At 39.9% G+C, this 21,169-nt stretch overlaps 2 protein-coding genes across 9 annotated transcripts; one reads left to right on the forward strand and one right to left on the reverse strand.

Moving 5' to 3' along the window:
* Nucleotide 1: 1 nt before the first annotated feature.
* On the forward strand, nt 2-7,440 carry ari-1 (E3 ubiquitin-protein ligase ariadne-1). 6 transcript variants are annotated; one of them, XM_046628535.2, is made up of 9 exons: nt 239-464; nt 624-857; nt 1,119-1,607; nt 2,454-2,627; nt 2,720-2,785; nt 3,623-3,838; nt 4,314-4,871; nt 5,085-5,311; nt 5,404-7,440. In XM_046628535.2, the coding sequence occupies exons 3-9, from the start codon at nt 1,398-1,400 to the stop codon at nt 5,483-5,485; spliced, it is 1,533 nt and encodes a 510-aa protein (XP_046484491.1). In that variant the 5' UTR covers nt 239-464; nt 624-857; nt 1,119-1,397; the 3' UTR covers nt 5,486-7,440. The 6 variants fall into 6 exon arrangements, with proteins under 6 accessions (XP_046484493.1, XP_046484494.1, XP_046484491.1 ...); XM_046628537.2 differs by lacking the exons at nt 239-464; nt 624-857 and adding an exon at nt 2-156; XM_046628538.2 differs by lacking the exons at nt 239-464; nt 624-857 and adding an exon at nt 116-177.
* A 1,249-nt stretch (nt 7,441-8,689) lies between these two features.
* LOC124220097 (uncharacterized) lies at nt 8,690-20,554 on the reverse strand. Of its 3 annotated transcripts, XM_046628543.2 has the most exons (5): nt 17,479-20,554; nt 14,903-16,714; nt 11,481-14,180; nt 10,270-10,734; nt 8,690-9,957 (listed from the first exon to the last, which is right to left on the reverse strand). In XM_046628543.2, exon 2 carries the CDS (start codon nt 16,663-16,665, stop codon nt 15,481-15,483), a length of 1,185 nt encoding a protein of 394 aa, XP_046484499.1. In that variant the 5' UTR covers nt 16,666-16,714; nt 17,479-20,554; the 3' UTR covers nt 8,690-9,957; nt 10,270-10,734; nt 11,481-14,180; nt 14,903-15,480. The 3 variants fall into 3 exon arrangements, with proteins under 3 accessions (XP_046484499.1, XP_046484498.1, XP_046484500.1); XM_046628542.2 differs by having other exon boundaries at nt 11,481-16,714; XM_046628544.2 differs by lacking the exon at nt 17,479-20,554 and adding an exon at nt 16,896-17,441 and having other exon boundaries at nt 11,481-16,714.
* Between the last annotated feature and the right edge of the window lie 615 nt (nt 20,555-21,169).

Consider the following 21,169-nt stretch of genomic DNA (forward strand, 5'->3'; position numbering starts at 1 on the left):
GCAGTGGTAGCAGAAGTGAAATGAGCTCGTTCGCCGCGTTGCTGTTGCTGCAATGATGGGGCATGGTGGGATGTGGTGCGAAAAAAAAACGGAATGCGAAACGTCACGTCACCAAACCGCGCTCATCATTGGTCCTGACAAATTTAAAACCGTCAGGTATTGGCCGCGGCTTGAAAAGTAGGCGCCCCATATGCTTTCGCATGACAACTTTCCAAACACGCCGTGGCGTGGCGCTAGCCCCCAGACTCGTTCTGCGCGTCTGCCATTAGTGGATCAGCTGCCGAATATAAGCTCGAGTGTTTTTGGCAGCTGATTTGTGTATTCTTAGAGCCGTTGCACGTCGCGATATAGATTCGGTTAATTCTCCAGCCCTTTGTCCTGGAGACGGGACCCCCCGTCGGATCACCCAAGGGGTTAAAATAACGCCGCGACAAGGCCCCCGTGTCTCGATTATCTGTCACTAGGTAAATAATGATACCAAGTGCCGTGCGCTCTCTGCGTGCATATGTATAATATTGGTACACCTACACAAGCATATATTACATCAAGTATGGGTATACACATGTGTGTACGTCCTACGGTACGTTCGTATAAAGTTTCCCGTGATTCTCTGCGCGTTTCAGAACCCAGCACTGCTCGCTACGGTGACGTCATGTGCTGAAAGATCGTCGCTCGCCCGCTCGCTGGTTCTCCGAACAACGAATAACACAGGTGCACGGCACCAGTTTCGCCTAGCTAACCCGTTGCTGCAGTTGACGAATCGCGTTAGCTGCCTTTGTGTCGTTTTCACAACTATTCCCACCGTTCTCTGGGCTCGCAATACAGCGAAATCTAAATTCGTCGGGGGTCATCCCGCGGTAAAGTGCGGATCACACAGAATCCGTTTGTTCGCACATATTCACTAGGTGGTAGGGTTCCCGTCTAATCTCGAGTCGCGAAACTAATCGCGGCATTGTTTCACCCTTTGATTCTATTTAGTTTTGTTCCTTTTGTTTAGTTTTTTTTCCCTTTTATTTATTTTTTCCATTCGTTCAGTCGTACGTACTACCTGTTTTGCTGTTCTCCTACACCTTCAATTCCCATTTGTCATTATATTTATCGAACTGTTTCACAAACAGTTTCGTGCTGGTGTTGGTGAACGGATAAATATCTCAAACCGACGAGAAACACAGACACAGACGCATCTTACAATAAAAAAAAAAGGACAATTGGTCTACGCGCGTGATTTGGAAAATTTATACTCGAAAAATCCATTCGATCGTATCTCTGTTCGCTATCCATCAATCACGACGGCCACGGTGAGCAGAAACGGGAAGAACGTGCAATCAGTCTTCTGAGGAGAAAATCACGCTATAAACAAAGTAGCCCAGCAAAATACATAATAAACCCCGATAATAATGGATTCTGAGGAAGAGACACCCTATGACGACGTTGATTCGGGTAACGAGTCCAGCGGTGATGACGTCGATTTCGCTATGGACATTGAGTCCGGGAATCCCCGCGAACGAGCCACAGATATTGACGATTATCCTTTCGAGGTTTTATCGACCGAAGAGATCGTTCAGCATATGGTGGACTCGATTAAAGACGTAAACACCGTCGTCGAGGTGAGTGATTTCGGTCATTGAATTCGTTCCTCCGCCTTCGCAATCAGTCACGTCAAAACTACACGAGGTTGAATTCAGTAACGTTATCGTAACGAACCATTGCAGAAAAGTCACTATTTTCCTAATTTTACAATGATTTTGAACGAACCAAGATTTCGAAATGTGAGTGTGTTTTGTTTTATTACGGTTTATCGAATTTCAGACTATTTCAAAATCGCGATATAACTGCTTTTCCTCGGCGTGAATCTTTACGATAACGTTACTAACTTCAATGTGATAAAACTACACATATATTTTGCCGTTGACCAAAGAAGAAAAATCACATTTTCTCGGGAACGAAATTACAGAAACCTCTTTGTATAAACCTTTTTATCCTCGATAAGTGATCACTGATCTCTAAATCGCGGTCGTTCGTCCTTTGTTTATCTCTCCCAACTCCTATTTTCGATCCACTCGCCGTTTTCAAGACTGCTTCTTTGTCTTCTCCGGATCAGCTGATCGCTTTCATGCTTGCTTGTATGTATTATGCGAGTTGCTGCTGCAATTTCACCTTGCAAGCTATAAGCGTGTTTGTGTTTTCTTTTTTTCCATCTTTTTTACTCCCCCCACCCTTTCCTTACAATTTTCGCATTTACGAATATCTGGCAAAGGAGAGAAAGAGAGAGTGAGAGTGAGTGAGTGAGCGAGTGAGTGAGTGAGTAAGTGAGGAGTGAGTGAATGAGGAAACAACTCGTGTATTTTATTCCAATGGAATTGACTACTAGAAATGAATTACCATATTTTTCGAATTTCCTTATTCATTTTGTTGAGTATGCAATTTAACAGGCCTTTTTTGTACCGTTTTAGATACCTGCAACCACGACTAGGATTTTACTTAATCATTTTAAATGGGACAAAGAGAAATTAATGGAACGTTTTTATGACGGTGATCAAGAAAAATTATTTGCAGAAGCACGCGTTATAAATCCTTTTAGAAAAGGACCCGTCATTAACAGGACCAGATCTTCACAAATATCTCTGGTAATTGATGAAAAATCTGATGAAGAACATTCAACTTTTGTCGTTTCATTCTGTTCAACAACTTTTCAGTTCTTGGTTCTATTGTTTTTCAGTCTCGACGAACTTCTACAAACGGAACGGAAGAGTGCGGCATATGCTTTATGACATTACCATCGTCGGTGAGTGATGCAATTATTGTTTTGAATGACTCAAATCATTCAGAGCATTTTTGCAGCAGTTCTTTAAATCGTTTCAAAGTTTGCAAAAAAATTCTACTTTGGGGGAATTTTTAGTTTATTATATAATGGCCAAGCTAAAAAGAAAATGTATGTCCAATTATTGTTACTTTCGTAGAAATAATTTAGTACAATCTCTCTCAAGCTGGTATAATGTATTAAATATTAGATAAACTGTCGATAAAATTCAATGAAATGCTAATGAAATCTAAATCCTGCACGATGAATATTTAGAATTTAGAAGAGTAATTTGTTTGCGAACTTAAATGAATATGTAGAGAATTGTTCATAAAGAAAAGTGATAGTAATTATTTTTTATTTTAATGAGAAAAGTGCCGTATATTTTGCAAGTCAAGCTCTGATTGCTTTTTAAAATCGACACACTTCTCATTGTTGGAAGTAATTATCCGCCACCAATCCTGTAACAACAGTAAACGTTTTACTGTCATATAACATTAACGCTTAATATTGTGACGTAGTAAAATTTAATATATAACTATTCTGTCTAAACGAAGCCTGAACTGCCATTGATTTGTTAATCAAATTAGACGGTAAACAGTGTTCGAAGCCTTGAACTCTAAAGGCATGCCAGCAGCTTGGCTCTAATTAATACACAAAGCAAACGGATTATGAATGAAATAAACCTTGATGTAGTATCAAAATTTATTTATCCCCTCAACTATTAAACAATAGTGACGCAAGTTTTTTTTTTTTTCATACTTGCGGTAACTTATCATTTCTGGTTTTATTACGAACACATTTTTTTATTGCCTCTAACAGATGATGACTGGTCTGGAATGTGGACATAGATTCTGCACAGGGTGCTGGGGAGAATATCTAACTACAAAAATTATGGAGGAAGGTGTTGGCCAGACAATAGCCTGTGCCGCTCACGCCTGCGACATACTAGTCGACGACGCCAGTGTTATGAGACTTGTCAAAGACTCTAGAGTAAAATTGAAGTATCAGCATCTCATTACGAACAGTTTTGTCGAAGTAAGCGCATATGTATACTACATAGTAGTAACTATATAGTAGTATAAAGGTAAATACATTTGAAAATTGACTTTATTTCAGGTCTGGTAGTACATTGACATCTCATGATTCGCACTCACTTGTCTTTCCCACACGTTAATAACTTTTTTAATTTGAAAATTCACTTGTAAATACATTTCAAATGAAAAATTAATTTCTGAATCCTTCTTAACCGATGTTTTTAACCAGTATTACCGACTAAAACATTTTCATTACCCTTCCCAATACAAGATAATCTTCAACGTCAACATACTTAACAGGCTCCGTTTGTCTTTTTTGAACATCCACTTGACGATTGGTTAAATAATTGAAATTTTCGGAGAGTTTCATTACTTTGTTGCACCTGCACTTGAATTTTACTTACTTTAATCACTTAATTTCATCAGAAAGTTGTGTTCACGCCTCGAATTATAATTAATATCACCTAATTTTTCAGTGTAACAGACTGCTGAGGTGGTGCCCGTCACCGGACTGCAATAATGCGATAAAAGTGCAATATGTAGAACCAAGACCAGTTACGTGTAAATGTGGGCACACGTTTTGTTTCCATTGTGGAGAGAACTGGCACGACCCTGTTAAATGTCACTTGTTAAGAAAATGGATTAAGAAGTGCGATGACGATTCTGAAACCTCCAACTGGATTGCGGCAAACACAAAAGAGTGTCCGAAGTGCAACGTCACCATCGAAAAGGATGGAGGTTGTAATCACATGGTGTGCAAAAACCAAAATTGTAAAGCGGACTTTTGCTGGGTCTGCCTTGGACCGTGGGAACCGCATGGTTCCAGCTGGTATAACTGTAACAGATACGACGAGGAGGAAGCCAAAGCAGCTAGAGATGCTCAAGAGAAATCTAGGTCGGCACTACAAAGATATTTATTCTATTGTAATAGATACATGAATCACATGCAGTCGCTCAAGTTTGAGAGCAAATTGTACGCCAGTGTCAAAGAGAAGATGGAGGAGATGCAACAGCATAACATGTCTTGGATAGAGGTGAGTTTTGATAACGATTACTCGTTAGGTACGTTTGCAAAGTCGAAACTTATGTGACTTATGATTTAAGAAACCTCGCACGCTCAAATGTGAAATAAAAAAAATAAACTAAGAATTTCTTCCTGTTCTAACATTCATGTACATAAATTGCAAAACTGTATATAGCAGAAGGAAAACAGAAACAATTTATTTACGACGCTATTTGGATTTCAGGTACAATTTTTGAAGAAAGCAGTAGATATATTGTGTTCCTGTCGGCAAACTCTCATGTACACATACGTGTTTGCCTATTACTTGAGGAAAAATAATCAGTCTGTGATCTTTGAAGATAACCAGAGAGACTTGGAAAGTGCGACCGAGTGTTTGTCTGAATACCTAGAGCGGGATATAACGAGTGAGAATCTGGCCGATATAAAGCAGAAAGTACAAGATAAATACAGGTGCGAAATTGTGAATAGTGTCTTTAGTTTGTGAGTTGCTATTACGTTTTTCGTAATTTATTCAACTATATTTTAACATTTTTACACAACAGATATTGCGACAGTCGGAGAAAGGTGCTTCTGGAACACGTCCATGAAGGATATGAGAAGGAGTGGTGGGACTATACAGAATAAATTGTAGGGGAGGGGGGTTTTGACAAGTTTTATCCAATGGAGATGAGATCGTGAATCCCAATATATCTCGACGTTGCCCGCCACCCATCATTCCCCCATCTCCCCCATTGCCCTCATCCTGCCCCAGCTGTGATATGTCAAGAAGCTGATAAGAGACAGAAAATTAAAGAACAGGTCCTCGAGTGATAAAGAAAAATCGTATACATATATATTGATATACATTTGATGACGATACGGTCCGCGTTAACGCATCTCCATTAACATAATGTTGCTATGATTCGATTTTATCATCTTGTTAATTAAAATTCAACACTACCAAGAGACGAAATACAAAGTAATTTGATCCATACTTTTATCTTGTTAGATGAAGTGTATATATAAGTGTGTATATATGTATGTATGTATGTATGTATATTATATATATATACACACATACATATACGTATATATACACACCCTATGTATGAATAGATGTGTGTAATCCGTTTCCCTCCCCCCTCCGCCCTCCGCCGCGAGAAAAATATTGGACTTGACGCTGTAACAATGCTTTATGGAATGCCTAAGATCGACCGAATGACCATGTGTACTAATCTGAAACTAGTAATTTCAAATTTCGAGTTTCAAGTTTCCCAGTTTCAAGTTTCCCAGTGACAAATCTGTGAGAGCTTCTTAAGGTTAAATGATCAAATAATGTGAACGTGTAGAAGTATACTTAGCGCGTGTTCTGTATGCAATCTACGACTGATCATAACGGACTGCGAGTAGTTGCTACAAGATGCAATTACCCCAAAATATATAAATCATTTCGAAATCATCATAAATAATATGAATTATAATTTACACCAAATATTTAGCACGCACAATTATTATTATTATTATTATTATTATTTTTTCTGTTGTGATTTTTGTTTTTCATCCTTTCTGCAACTTGAATTCATTTTCGTCTTAATCAGATAGACCAGGTATACAAGACTTTTCACTAACTCAGTACAGAAGTGTGGATACCAAAGAATAGACTTTGGTTCTCTATTTGACAGAGTAATTGAAACTTCCAAAATATTACCACTTGCACCACATGCTAAAAGTTAACGAAAGAAAAGCAAGAAGAAGTAGCCTTCTATGCTTGTGTATAGAATTTGTGAAACGTTTAGTATGCCAAACTTGTACAGTTGGCTGATCGGTTCGAGTGATATAATGAACAATATACATTCCACCGTAAGTTTGCTGTATTAAACTTGCTTGTCATTATTTGTCAAGCTGATCATTGTTCAGAAATGTTTCATGTTTAATTTCAGTTTTTCACAGATCTGCAACCATCGTTGGATGAATGTTTGCAATGCATGTGTAGAAATCTTATACATTATTTGTAGGTGTTTTATTTTTGGCTTTAAATTTCTTTTGCTTTTTCTCAATCTCATTTTCTGTCCCGCAAAACATCACTAGTCGTGGGCTTTCACTGCCAAGTTATATGGAACGGATTAAATTTACGTAACTACCTATTTACCATCGCATATTAGAGTAACGTAGTGTACTGCAGGTGGAAAGGTAAAAAAACAAAAAACTCAAAGATTCAAGCTCAGACACTTTAACCATTGCTATTGTGTTTCTTCTCATTAGTTATTGTTAATCACTTGATCATAATAATATTTCAGGAACAATAACGTAAAATTGTTTCACTTGTACAGATACATAGTGATATATACGTACTATATTATATAGTATAACGGTAAATAAGTAATAATGGAAATGAAATAAGTTTAGAATCTTTTGAAGATTTAATTATTGATTCTTATGATCAGAAAAAATTTTGTGAGAAAATAGTGGATAAAAGAGGAGAAGAGAGTAAAAAAATACTAATTCGGTCGTTTTCTGTACAGTTTGCAAATTTGATTAGGAATAAGTAAATTGTTATATATCTATATATATAAAAATATATTTCTTTTTTCTTTTTTAAATTATACATTTTGTTATGCCTTGCGAATTCAAGTTTGGTTTTAAAAGTGGAAGAAAGAAGAAACAAGTCTTAGCAACTGACGATCGGCTAATTATAATTATCACTGATGATATTCCTTTGAAAAACCCGTAATGACAATGTGTTTTTGGTGTTCCAGCACACAACTTAAAATCCGATATGTACATTTTCATCTCTGTTATTTTTATTTTACAATATTTCCTGTCGCCATTATATCACTCTTAAATACTAAGATAATGGCTTGGATCTTGACGATAAAGTCTAATACTTTGGAACAGATTGTTATAAATAATTAAATAAGAATTTTTTTTTTACGACACGTTTTTGCCTGGATCTTGACGATAAAGACTAATAATTTGGAACAGATTATTATAAATAACTAAATAAGCACATTTTTTCTGTCACGTTTTTCATGTTTCGTCCCATAAATATCAAACTTTTGTCATAAGCTCTCTGTTTTACTCTCGAATAATTTTTTTTTTTTTTTTTTTAAGCTAGAATTGATAGACTATTTCGTCTTTAGCATTGTGTCTCGATTCAACATTCTTTTAGATATTATGAGCTTATAAGCTTACCCTCCCCAATTTATCAGGAATTATTACACGTCGTAACTGAAGTGGTAACACGCAGAGGAATAAGATAAAAAAATACTGAATAAAACACTTAAAGTGTTCTGGTGCAGGAAAATTGCACATGATTAGGCGTACACGTTTGTGGTTAAAACCCTTGTTGAATGCGTGTACGACTGACTGAACGCTATGGTGGCTCATTATGAATGCGTAAATGAGATTAAGGCTTATTTTTATTATTATTATTATTATTAGTATTACTATTATTATCTGGTGATTGAAATTAATTGAAAAGTAAAAATGAAGAAAGAAGCAACAACATCCTTAGCGTCTAGTCATTCTTCATACGTCCATAGAACCCAGCCTTACTTGTAATGAAATGAAATAAGTTCTATTAATAATATTACGTACCTAACAACAAACAGGTCTTAATACCGCATTGTTTTCACTGTTTCCGATCGGAATAAATCGCTTGTAAAATATTAAATTATACCTTATCATAGTTTTGTTAGATATTTGATTAGCCAATTTTCCAATATATAGATAATAATAATAAAAGTTTAGTAAAATTTTGTCTCATTCAAAAGCTCTACCACCCATCATCAAAAGATTCCTTAGAAATCCAATAAGTAACAGGTATTTGTCAAAATGATGACCACAGAATTAAGATATTAAAAGTGTTTATTATCGCAATCTAAGTTCGTACAAAAACTTCAATGACAAAGGTATTAAAACTAAAAAATAGAGAGTTTATCGTCATACAAAAATTGTTACAACACATTTTATAAATCTTTAAATTACATATTAGATTATAATTTGTAGGACAGACGCTACTGTAAACCACTAATGGCCAAGCATACATATATTATATTGCTATCCCAAAACACAAGGATTGAATATCGTACATGACGTTCTCCTCCCTTGTATTCTGAGAGCATTATCATTTATGAAATTTGTTATTTAATATATTTTCTACCTAGAATAAATTATAAATAAATACAAATAGTTTGCTTTCTACCTAAATTCAATACAATTTTGAGATTCTTGTTTTTTTGTTGGTTTTGAGATCAGATTAATTGATTTTGAGTATTATTATTATAATTATTTTCCTTCTACTTATACTTCATCAAGTTATTTATTTTCACCGATATCTGTGCTAAGCCGAGGCTGAAGCTAAAGCTAATTATTTAAAGGTAAAAAATCATCACTATTACCTTTATTTGAGAAATTTCCTTTGCAATATAGTATTGTTACCGTATGCAACAGCAAACTCGCACTGCGTCGTCGTTAATGTAAGTTATCTGAATATACAAGTTGTACAGGCTCCACAAATAAGTAATTTATAGAGAAACTTGTTTGGTAGGATGACAAAATTACGAACAAGAACTTTCCCAAATTTTTTTTCAGATGGCGCTATTATAATTCCAATACAATTAAATTCGTTGGTCTTGTTAATATTCGTTACTCTTACAAATTTCATAAAACATTCATATTAGTTGTCGACATTTATTACATGTAGTAATGAGTTTATATCAACTTCAAGATGTCTAATGGTTGGGAAATTTTCAATGTGAGAGATCATCTTGTCTTAAAGAAATGTGTCAAAAATGAAATATTGGCTTGGATACTTTAAAATCCAGTCACTGGACATTCTAACAAATGCAAGAGAAATTTTTGAAACGTGGTTGTTTCTTTGAAAATTGTTTCAACGACTCTAATCACAGAATATAAGTACTTGAAAATTTGTTCTTTATTCATCGTTCTCTTCTTCAGTATAATTACTATTCAATGTTTACCTTGGATTAAATACCTTAAGATGCTACAGTCAGAATTATGGCAATCAATCCCAGGGTTGCACCAGTCATTAGTAGACTGCGCCAAATGGCTCCACTGACCTCTTCGGCAACTGGATACTCTATACAAAGTTGTTCCTGAAAATATCATATTCTTATTCACACTGATATTCATTTATCGGGTAATATTGAAGCACTTTTCGAATTCAGCAGCACGGCAAGCTTGGGCTTGTAGCATCAAGAACATAGAGAGAAATTCATACCAGTGATGATAAGTTGCACAATGCAACTGGCGAGACCTATTTATTGTATTTTACTATTGAGAAGCCATATGTGATTTCACTGCTAATATTGCAGGTACAAAAAATCGTGTAAGATTTTTGTACCAATTGTTGCTGGAGTAATGAGGTACAGTAAATGGCCCAGTGATAGTGCAATGGTGCTACTCACCCATCCTCCATATCCCTTGATGAAATGGGCGATTTCTTCGCTGACGTACCTCGACACATAAGAGGGTAATTTTTTCTTCAACGCGTACATCCTTCTGTCCCTAGCCCAGAGAGCCAATCTCCCCATAAAAGCATACAGGCAAACAATTCTAGCCCAGGTTATTCCGCCATTGTAGAACAGTTCGTCGGCAACGGCCATGAAAGCCTCGTAAGCGGTATCAGGAACAACATTCAGTCTGTTTACCATACTGGTGAATAGTATACTGTGCTTATTGAGCATCAGGCGTACATTATGCCGCATGCTTCTGGACACTGGATCCTTTGACACCTGATATAAATCTTCTTTAAGCAGATAGCGTATGACATCGTTGCCAAGACGCTCTGCTGTCAGTTCCACCGAATCTTGGCAAGTGTTGTAGCGCAACGGTGGCGAGGATAGGTGAGGAAACAAATACTGAAGACGTATCTAGAAACGAAATAAAAAATACCTACTGTCAGTCAAAGATCAGTTTCGATTTTACTAATTACGGTGAAACGGTAAAGTTTTCAGCTATAGATTGTCGGCAATGTCTGAAAATTGAAAATTTTTCATCCGAATACATAGCGATTAGATAATACAGTTGTTGGGAGATAGTAGACATCTGGTCTTGACCAATCAGAGGGTAATTGGTATTTTAGTAAAGTGTTATTTCAGCAATGACAGAAAAGTAACAAAACTGAAGTAAGCATCGTCGCAACAAAGTTTCAAACTGTTTATTATAACGAGATTCTAAATTCTGTGAGCATCGTTTCTACCATGAAATAACTAAACTCTCTCAAGATGATTGGGAAAAAGATTACTCTATTTATGAATTTCGTCAAGGCATTATTTACGCTTCAAAAATGTTTACGAGGTTGAAGTTAGTAACGAAACATAATTTCACAATAATTTTGAAGGAACTAAGATTTCGAAGTATGAGTGTGTTTTGTTTTGTAACGGTATACTGAATTTCAAACGAATTAGAAAATCGCGAAATAACGTTTTTTCCCCAGCATGAATCATTACCATAACGTCACTAACTTCAGTATGATAAATTTTTCAATGCCGCCTGAATCACCCTGTACATTATATCGATTTCATTGTGCCACATACGGGCAAAATAGCAGCGGTCGCGAGTGCGATGCAATACAAAATATCCGTATACGTATGATTGAATTATTGCGGTGTATTACCTGGCAAATTTGGATGAAAGAGGCCGTGATACCGTATCGGCAATTTGCTATCGTGTTCATGCTGCTGGATGAATTCCTGTTACCGGGTGGATCGGGAGGTGGATGATCACATTCCACCGTGCCGCCCACTCTGGAATGCGGCTCCCCCCGAGCTGACGCACTCTGCTCACCCCGCTCCTTCGTTTCATTGTTAGCACTGTCCCCGGCCATTCTTGAATAATATGCCCTCGGCGGCGGTGTGCGTAAACGTAGGGAAACACAGGGCTGATAATGACGGTGATAACGGCGAGTAAGCGTTCATTAAATACGAATAAGAAAGATAAGACTTTTTGCCCTTCTATAATTGAATCGGTGTTGAAAAAACCGAGTAGCGAATTTTTTTTTCCGGTTTTTCGACCGCCTCTTTTCCGCCCTTACATTACTCGTTAAAACATGCACCGTGCTCCGCGATTATGGAATTATTACATATTCGGTTATCTCTCACGTATGGTTACAAGCCGATCCATCGGTCGGAACCGTCGAAACACACCGTCGCACACCGCTTTCTACTTTCCCGCGGCCATTTCCGAAGCGGCGCCCCCCACTCTCCCTGCCCTTATCCCTCACTACCGCCGGCTAGGATCATTCACATTTCATCCCCACTCGTCGACTACTAGCTAGCGTACACGCCGTGCACACTCACGCGCTGTTTGAGCCCCGTCTCTCGTGGCTCGTGTGGCAGTGATCGTGACCCGGCGTAGTCGGACCGCCGGCAAGTATCCGCTGCACTTTGCTCCGCGTCATCCACGCAAGTGTGAGTTAGGCTGGTTTTTATTTCCAACTTGTTCGAATTTTGACTCGGCAGCCCTCAGGAATGGTTACAAATAAATGAATAACAATCTCCTTCCGAGCGCGGTTCCCTACCTCAACCCTAAACCCTCACATAACGGCTGTATAGTTTTCCATTTGAAATACACCTGTTTTTACCACAGTTTCGGTATACAATACTTTGTCACAGGACGACTTGTTTGCTTGGAACCAACTTGGGGGCGTCCTGGTCAAATTTTGAAAAAGTTCAAAATAAAGACCATCTTGACAAAGGATTATATTTATCATAAGCATAATATTTACACTGTTCCATTCCTTGTCAAGAATTCGAACGAAATTTCGTTGTAATGCAAAAACCTCGCCAAGGCTTCGTTTTCTAAAATTGGCGTTACCTTTTACAACCATGATTACTTCTGTGCACAAAGTATATGTTATAATATAACCAGGCGAACTTTGCGGTACTTGTGTGTATGGCTATAGCTTTTCATCGTTAATATACCGAGCAATGAAAAAGGTGGACGGGTTAAACATTAACATCGTTAGAATCGATACAAGGCGTCATATTATTGCACTGCAGGAAGGAAACCGTCAATACTCATTCTGCAGGATTAATTAATACTTACGCGGTTGATTATCGGTGCACACCTATAATTTCTAGTCATTTTGATTAAAAACATAACGGCATATCACGTTACAACTAGTTGTCCCACAGCTATTCTCCTCTTGTTATTAAAATAGTTTCGAGGTGATAAAAATGCATTAAATGGAGTCTATGCAGCTCAAGAAAAATTACCATATTCGTGGTAATGAGAAAAATGACCAAGAGCGCGCTTACCGTACATTTATAATCACGAATCTGTACCATGCGCAAAGGAGCACATAGGCAGGTGTAGGTATGTTCACATGTCTTATAGCTGGCTCTAACGCAACCTTCAAAGGCCGTAGAATGCATCGATGAATGAACGACACCGTCGGGCTTCTGAGTTACTAGCCGGATGCGAGCTATACCTAGCTGTATGTATAGCCTGAGGAAAGTAAGGGGCAATATGCCGTGGGAATGTTGCACAGGAATAGAACTGATTGCGGTTCGCCGTCTTGGATTGTATGAAATAATATCTCACAGACAGATACAGCCGAAGTAATAAAATTTTGATTGCGAGCCACGTTTTTCCCTTTTATCTATAACAATCGAATGTAGGCCATGCAGATTACTGTGTGGACTGGGAATTGAGTATGGACTTTTATATCCAGCCTAGCAGCAACGTCGCGTACAATCACTAACGAGTAGATAAAAATGGATATACGTCGATAAGATTTTTGAAAATTTGAAACGTATTGACGTGCAGAAGAAAAGATTGATTTACCGTAAGAAATGAATTCATTTCGAATCCGGAATCTGCGAAGAATGGATCGACCAATTCACATGCATTTACTGGCAACGTCGTATCAATATCTTCTCTTTTGTTATACCCTGTCAATTTCAAGTCACTTTCGGCCCATGACACCACTCAAAATTCTTCGATTTTCCTCGCTTTATTTCAAATGGATTGGACATGTGCTAAGGAAACACTGACCCCATCAGTTGTACCATCGCGTTGCGGTGGCAGATCAATTGATGGGCCAGTTTGTTCAGTGAAACCACCAACTCCAGCATCACAGCCACCACCACCACCACCAACATCGCTCTCTAGCCCATCTTCGATAGGATGTTCTACAAAATCTATGTGCAAGCGGATATTGGCATGCTCGACACCGAGTCTCCTGGTCTGCATCAGCCTGCTTTTCTTAACGCTGGTCATTCTCTTCCTGGTTTTGGACACCATCGGTCAGGAACGGCGTCAACGGGAGACTACTTTACCGGCACCATTGGATGTGGAATAAGAAGACTTTACCCTACTCGGGTGAAAAAAAAGAAAGAGACTTACAAATTCGCCATCAACTGCACATCCGATGTAATGGATTAGGACGCTGTATACGGGATAGAATTATTTGGTCTACGGAAGACTCTTTATAACTTCCAAGAGCGTGTGTGCATATTAGAAAATTATGCGTATACAATCGGAGTGTGTAAAACATCCACTCGGCAAGCGGTATCGATTTTCTGATGAAACATTGGCTTGGGAACATTGCCTACCTACGAAGGATCGGTCAAAAGTTATCTCTTACAAGCTCACGTATGGTTAATCAAAGCCTTTAGGAGAACATCGTCGAGTCTAACTTGTAATACTTGTAAATCTTTGCGTTAGCACGAAAAACTGGAGATTAATCATGGCATTTAATGAGTTGATTAATCAACGAATGAATCCCCAAGAAGTTACGAAGTGACCGTGAAAACTGAATATTCGACAATAAAAGACCACTGCATTATCAATTAGTTTTTCTTACGAATGATGCTTGCCTAAATGTAAGCGTAAGTAAGAGCAATAAATTATGACTACCCGAATAAGAATAAGAGACGAGAATTAATTATAACTTAATAGGTAAAGCAAGGTGAAGGACCAATACCTTTGATACGATTATTTCAAGGTTCTTTAGAGTTTGAGGGACAGTGAATAATATACGCGCATTGAGTAGATCTATCTTTGAACATTAGACTGTTCTTGTAATTAACATACCTGTGAGAAATAAATATCGTCGTTGGGATCTCTTTCTCTTTCTCTCTCTCTCTCTCTCTTTTTATCTTTCCAACGTATATATTTTCGTACCTCAATTACTGTACTATGCCAATAATTGTACTTCTTATTGCAGACGGACAATAACGATAATTTTCAATGATGTGGCACTTTGAGTTATTCGAATTTACATGGTCAATCTTAAATGCCAACAATCACTCGAGGTTATTAAATTCCAATTTTATGTCATGGTCTCTGTCAAGGACAATTTCGTCGATGGTGATTCAGGTTCGAAAACGCGTTAGACGAGAAAAATAGATAATTCAAAGCAATTCGAAACTTAAATTTAAGCGTTATTATCGTCGTTTATGAAAAATCCACACAATACGTAGCACTTGTATTTACCGTCTGTCCAACTTTACCGCGGCGAGAAGATTGGAGCAACGGTATTTTTGACTATATAGTACTACAGTAAAGTCGTACGAACGCGAGCAAGTGGACGAGGATAATACGTGCATCGGTCTCAGTCGGCTCATTCTGTAAGCTTATACTAAGAAGCTTCTGACAGAATACCCTGCTGTCTAATCAAAAGTTCCAAGAGCTTTAAGGTCCAACAATATCGAGGCAAGTTCTTGATCAGCATCTTCTCCCCCAAGTGAGCAAACTCCCTCGACGAACTGCTCGAGGGTGATCAGATCCTTGTCGACGTTGGGGACGTGGAAGGACGCGACGTTGTAGGCGAAGAGTAGCTTCGAAACGACGTCCCTTCTCAGGTCGTTCCTCGAAACCGTTGGTAGCTCCGCTTCCACAGCGTCAAAGTAAACATCGAGGAGTCGGTTCACCTTAGAGAGTCGATCATCGGCGTCGAGGTTCGTGAAAATGATGGGACCCAGGTCAATGCCAGGCGGGCAGTACCTGGTCGTCTGCCAGTCGATGATTCTTACGTCGATCGGCTTGCCTTGCTCGTCGTATTTGAAGTGTAGATTTTTTCGGCTCAGACCGCCGTGGCAGAGGGTGGAGAATTCGCTGACCTCGGTGGCGAGGTCCCTCGTGATTTCGTAGGGATTTCTCCCGAGCCTGGTTTCGATTTTTTCTACGAACTCGAGGTCCGGCTGAGGCAGAGACTTGAGATACTTGAGGCCCCGGAAGGGGGCCGTCTTTAGAATGTCGTTTCCGTTCGGCATGTCGGTTCTGATGTTCTCCTCGTTGAAAGTGGCTTCCAGTAGCTTCGCGTGAAACTCACGAAACTCGGACGGGTTCTCGCTCTTCAGCTTCAAGCCCTTGCCGTGAAACATGCCGAGCGCCTTTATCCAGACCTTGAGATGCTCTTCGTCGAGCTTTCTTTCCACTTCTCTGTATCCCTGGACCTTCAGGTTCTCTAGGACGATCACCGGACCGCCGTATCTTCCCATGTCCGCTGCGTAGCACTTCGCGAAGTTCGGCGTACCGATCTTGGCCACTATCTTGCTGTAGAAGAGTTCCTCGTTCTGGAAGAGTTCCAGGGCGTTCGTCACCTCGGCTGCCTTCGGTAGGAGCTTTATCACGACCGGAAATTTCTGGAGCTCGCCGGAGAACCGGACGCCAACTTCGGCTGCGTATATCTCGCTGACCGGTATCTTGTCCGGGAAACTGAGAGGCTCCGCACGGATTGAATCGACTTCTACAAACTCCCGTGAGCCTCGTTCGCAAAAACAACGGTCGTGCACCATTTCCGTGATTAGTTCACGAATGAATTCGTAATCCTTGTCCGGTAACTTTTGAGCCATTTTTGGTAAAGACTGTCAGACCGTGGCGATCTCCGACTCTGATTTATTGCTGAAACCAATGCAAAGATACACCCAATGGTAGCAAAATTGATATATCTTGAATCTAGATCCACACAGTAGGAGAATAATATTTATTCTTCATGCGAGGGTACAGCGTTAAAGGTAAGCTCAGATACCAGTTAAATGCATAGGAATTTGTTAGGCGGGTTTTTTCAAACAGCTGTTATCACCTGTTGCAACTAATGCAGCTACGACCAAGGGTTAAGGAGTTGAAAACGAATACACAAACTGAACTTGATTTGGGTGTATTCAAGATGCCATAGAAATAGAACTATATACAGAGTTGTTGCGGTACAAGAGTAACTACTCTAACGACACTCATATTACGACTAACCTCCTAATTCCTCAGTTCAATCTTACACCTCTAAGACACACTTACACACATACATGCATACATTATACAAAGCATCATATTGCTCGTAACATCACCGTTGTAGAATTTTTATGGAACCAATGTGAGCTGCTCTGAATTATTCATACGGATACTCGGTCATTATTCTTACCATTGTTTAAAACAGTTTTACAATATTCTTCTTCTTTTACACGAATGAACCCATTCCTTTTCTAGGTGTAAAAAATCATGCTAAAACGTTACCAATCGTCGTCTGAATGTGAACGTGTTTTACACTCTAAACTGTGAGACACCAAAGTAAGAATTATATCCGTATGAATAAGGGCACATGCGTATAATAGTTCTCAAAATTGTGCGAGATGAATTTCAAGCTTTGAATTGTAGGGTCGTTACGCACTTACCGTATGAAATTGTCTCAGATAAAATAACCACCGCAGGAATAATGGATCAGATATTTATTCTCTTGATCATTTTACAACGGCAAAATCCCGATAAAACGTAGAAATCGTGTCTGGTACTCGAGACTCCGGTGGAAGGTCTGTACAACTCGGAGCTTGCTGACTTTAATCTTTGTGACGTCTGCCTTTGGCGACTGGCCCACTTAAGAGAGAGTCCCATTCAGCGAGAAAGGCCAAAGTGGCGATTGACCTTGATGCAGTATATTACGTATTGCGATATACGTAACTACGCCTGTGCCCGCAAAACTCGACGACCGTCAGCGTAGATTGAGAAACTTACTACCCAAGAGGAAATCATACTTGCGCTCCGACAATCAAGCTAAATTCGTCATGTCTGGTAACGATGGTTGATGGTTGATGGTAAAGACGTAGACATGTTTGTGAACCGAACTATCGACTTTGCGCAATGACGCGTTTGAGTTAGTCGAAATATGCGAAATATGAACAAGAATAAAAATTGAAAACTGTGAGACTTACGTCACCTTTCCTTTTTTTACTGAAAAGCAATTGGAAGGGCGCAAGAATCTGTCAGTTTATACGCTGCGTGGACGCGTACTTTTGCGTATAAGATTGCGTGTATTTTGATATCTCTTTTTCATATCTTTTTCGCAATCCTGTGGTTACAATTAGACGAAACGGAGTCCGGCAAAACGATTCTCAGACGAAAGGTTTCCGAGGTCTGAAAATCGCAAATTAGCAAGGTCCCAGCTTCGGATTTTCACAGTCGAAATTTGGCCGACTTTGAAAAATAGTTGAAATAATTCTTTGATGCTCTATATCGATGTAATTTTGCGCGCAGTTTGAATACGCTGCGAGTAACGGATCAAGAGTTACAGCAAAAAAATGAAAGATTTCCTTCGTAATTCCTCTGCTGTCGGTCTGGATTACAGATTTTTATGAAACTTCTACGGGTATTTCTTTAGCCCAAAGTACAGAGCTTGTGATGTGCATTTCCATCCATTGAATCCAATTGAATAAATGACTTACACACGCGAAACAAAAATTGATCAGCTAAATCGTACGTCACGTAAGCTTACGCCGTGGTTACATCTGGGCAATCAGTTACTAAGACGTCTAGAAATCGTGCAAGAGCATAATAATATTTCAGAAGCATTATAATTTTTCTGTTACTTTAAACTGTACAACAACGAAATCCTGTAAGAAGTACCAAACAACCTTCTTACACGTCTTCCTCAACTCTACTTGTGTTGCCAAAGATATTCGGTGTGGATATCGCGAGTTTCATGTTCCATTAGTAGCTGATTTTGATTTTCATATTAGTCGTACTTCACATGCATGTATTACACTCCGTTTACAACCTTTGATGTAACGAGACGTGATGTTTCGAAAAGACAGCTAAATTTTAATTGGTCATCTTTTATCATTTAGATAGAGTAAAATTTTAATCAAATGGAAAATAATCAGTGCACTGCAGGCTTAACTACGAAGGGAAGTCAAGAAGACTCGTTCTAATATCTATCCAACATTCACTGGCGTCAGCGACGTATATAACCCCTAAAAATACCAATTCAAATTCCGTTATAAAAATTGCAGATTCAGGCGCAGACGGTAAACAAAGGTAACGTTATTTTCGGTTTTCAGCAGCGTTTTGCTTCATCGGTCACTCGAGTCCCAGGGTTCGGGCAATTCGTTCGATCGGAGGCCAGTTAAAATCAGTTCCCCAACTTCCAGCAAATGCAAAACTTCGGAAATCCTTACGGAATGAATCAGCAGGGTAGGTGAATCAAGATCGTGCTACTTTTTGTAAGAGGCGTTGACATATTTTTTCAAGTTCATCTTACACCGATTCGCAGGCGCGGCTGGACAAAACTATAATCTCGGCCAACCGATGCAGCAGGATCCATTTCTCTTCAATCAGCAACAACAGCAGCAAAATTCCGATCCATGTCCCTGTGTCGCGTTCAACGGAAACCCTTGTCTCTGTCCCCAGCCGATGGGACAAACCCAGATGCAGCCGAGCGGCGGTTACCTTCCGCAAAACATCCTCGATCAAATCCGCAGCTGCGTCTCAAACACCACGCCGATTTTCATACTTCCAAACAACCAACCGATCCCACAACAACAGCCCCAACAAGCTCCACAAACTCCACCGCAACCACAGCTCAACGTTGGATATCCACAGGCGACGGGTTACTATCCATCGGTTGGTGGAATCGGCTGGCCTCCCTCAGTGCCAAGTCCAATTTTCCCAGCGCCATGCTTCCCGTACCCCTTCACACTACCGGTCTACGATTCGCTTGGAAATCAGAACCGAACACCGCCGAATGGAAACCCAGTAAACTGCAGTTACTGCAGGACGAAGGGTAATTTGCAGCAGTTGAAATCTGAGGAGAACGATACTCATCGTTGCTCTCCTGGCAGCGACGACACCGTTTGCACGAAGCCCAATTGTCCTTCTTCCATAAACCTGCAGGCTCTGGCTTCCCAGTTTCTGTCACTCCAAGGCGTGATACCGTGCGCGGCGACTAGACTGGTCCTCAGAATAGTTCCCGGTTCCAACGTTACGACGACGATGGAAGAGACGATGGAAAGAGCTCAGAAGGCGATCGGTGCGTTGAGCAGGGACCAGCTGATCGCCGAGACGAGGAACGCGCAGCAGGTGAACGGCCTGATAAACCTTCATATGTTAGCCAATCCACCACGGAATATCGTCCCGATTTTAACGATGCTGCAGCTCAAGGTGAACAGCCTTAAAGCCTTCGTTGAGAACCTCGTGAACAGAAGCATCACCGAATGTCAGAGCATCGGGGCCGAAGGTAACACCAACCTGGACCCGATGATCCTGAGTATAAAGTCCGACGCTGAGCTGAGAGAACTCCTGACTGTTCTCAGACAGAGAGAATGCGAGGAACGGGTCAATGTCAACTACGCGCCTTATCATTCCCAGCGTGTCGTGGCAGAGAGTCGTTTGAGGAATTTTCAAAACAAAATAAACCAGGTGGAAGCGGAAATGGAAAGACGCAGAGCTTCCGCAATGCCCTGGGTTAATTCTTCGGGTAATAACGGTCAGAACTTCTCATCCGGCGGTGGTGGAAATGCTCTCCGGAATTTTCAGGGATGCCAGTCCCACGGTGCTCAGGGCTTCAACCAATCGTTCAACGCTTCTCAGGCCAGTGAGAATCTTGACAGAGGATTCGACTCGCCCAATCCGTTCATGATTCAAGTTCAAAATCCGCGTCGGTTGAACCTTAAACCGAACTGCGGAAGTCCTCAAACGACTTACAACCCCTCGTTAGAGGGGCAAAATCCGGCTTCACCCGAAGCCTTTGCGGTGAGCAAACTGGAGAACGATATTAAAGGATGTCGTCGTGATGATGGCGCGGATAACGAGGCGCCATCCAAAGAATCCACCGATGGCAGTGACCAGGTCAATGCTGAGGGTAAAAAAAAACTCAAAATACGCATTGACGACAAGGGAGATCTCAGCGTGAGCAAACAGAGTCTGGATGAACTGAAGACTAGAGAGTCCGTTGAGTTGTCAGCCAATAACGTAGTCATAGTCATCGACAAGGTTCAGGAACCTGAAAGCAAGAAAATTGATAATAAGAAGACGAAAATGAAGCAGAAGAAAGAAAAATCTAGCGACAAGAATCGCGGTCGCGGTAAAAAATCG

The sequence above is a fragment of the Neodiprion pinetum genome, chromosome 5 (genome assembly GCF_021155775.2).
Source record: "Neodiprion pinetum isolate iyNeoPine1 chromosome 5, iyNeoPine1.2, whole genome shotgun sequence".
Classification (NCBI taxonomy): Eukaryota; Metazoa; Arthropoda; class Insecta; order Hymenoptera; family Diprionidae; genus Neodiprion; species Neodiprion pinetum.

Excerpts from the sequence above, each read along its gene's own strand:
- ari-1 (XM_046628537.2), top strand. The coding sequence starts at position 1,398 with ATGGATTCTGAGGAAGAGACACCCTATGACGACGTTGATTCGGGTAAC. Across the intron at positions 1,608-2,453 it reads ACGTAAACACCGTCGTCGAG|ATACCTGCAACCACGACTAG; the intron begins GTGAGTGATTTC and ends GTACCGTTTTAG. Across the intron at positions 5,312-5,403 it reads AAAGTACAAGATAAATACAG|ATATTGCGACAGTCGGAGAA; the intron begins GTGCGAAATTGT and ends TTTACACAACAG.
- LOC124220097 (XM_046628543.2), bottom strand. The coding sequence starts at position 16,665 with ATGGCTCAAAAGTTACCGGACAAGGATTACGAATTCATTCGTGAACTA.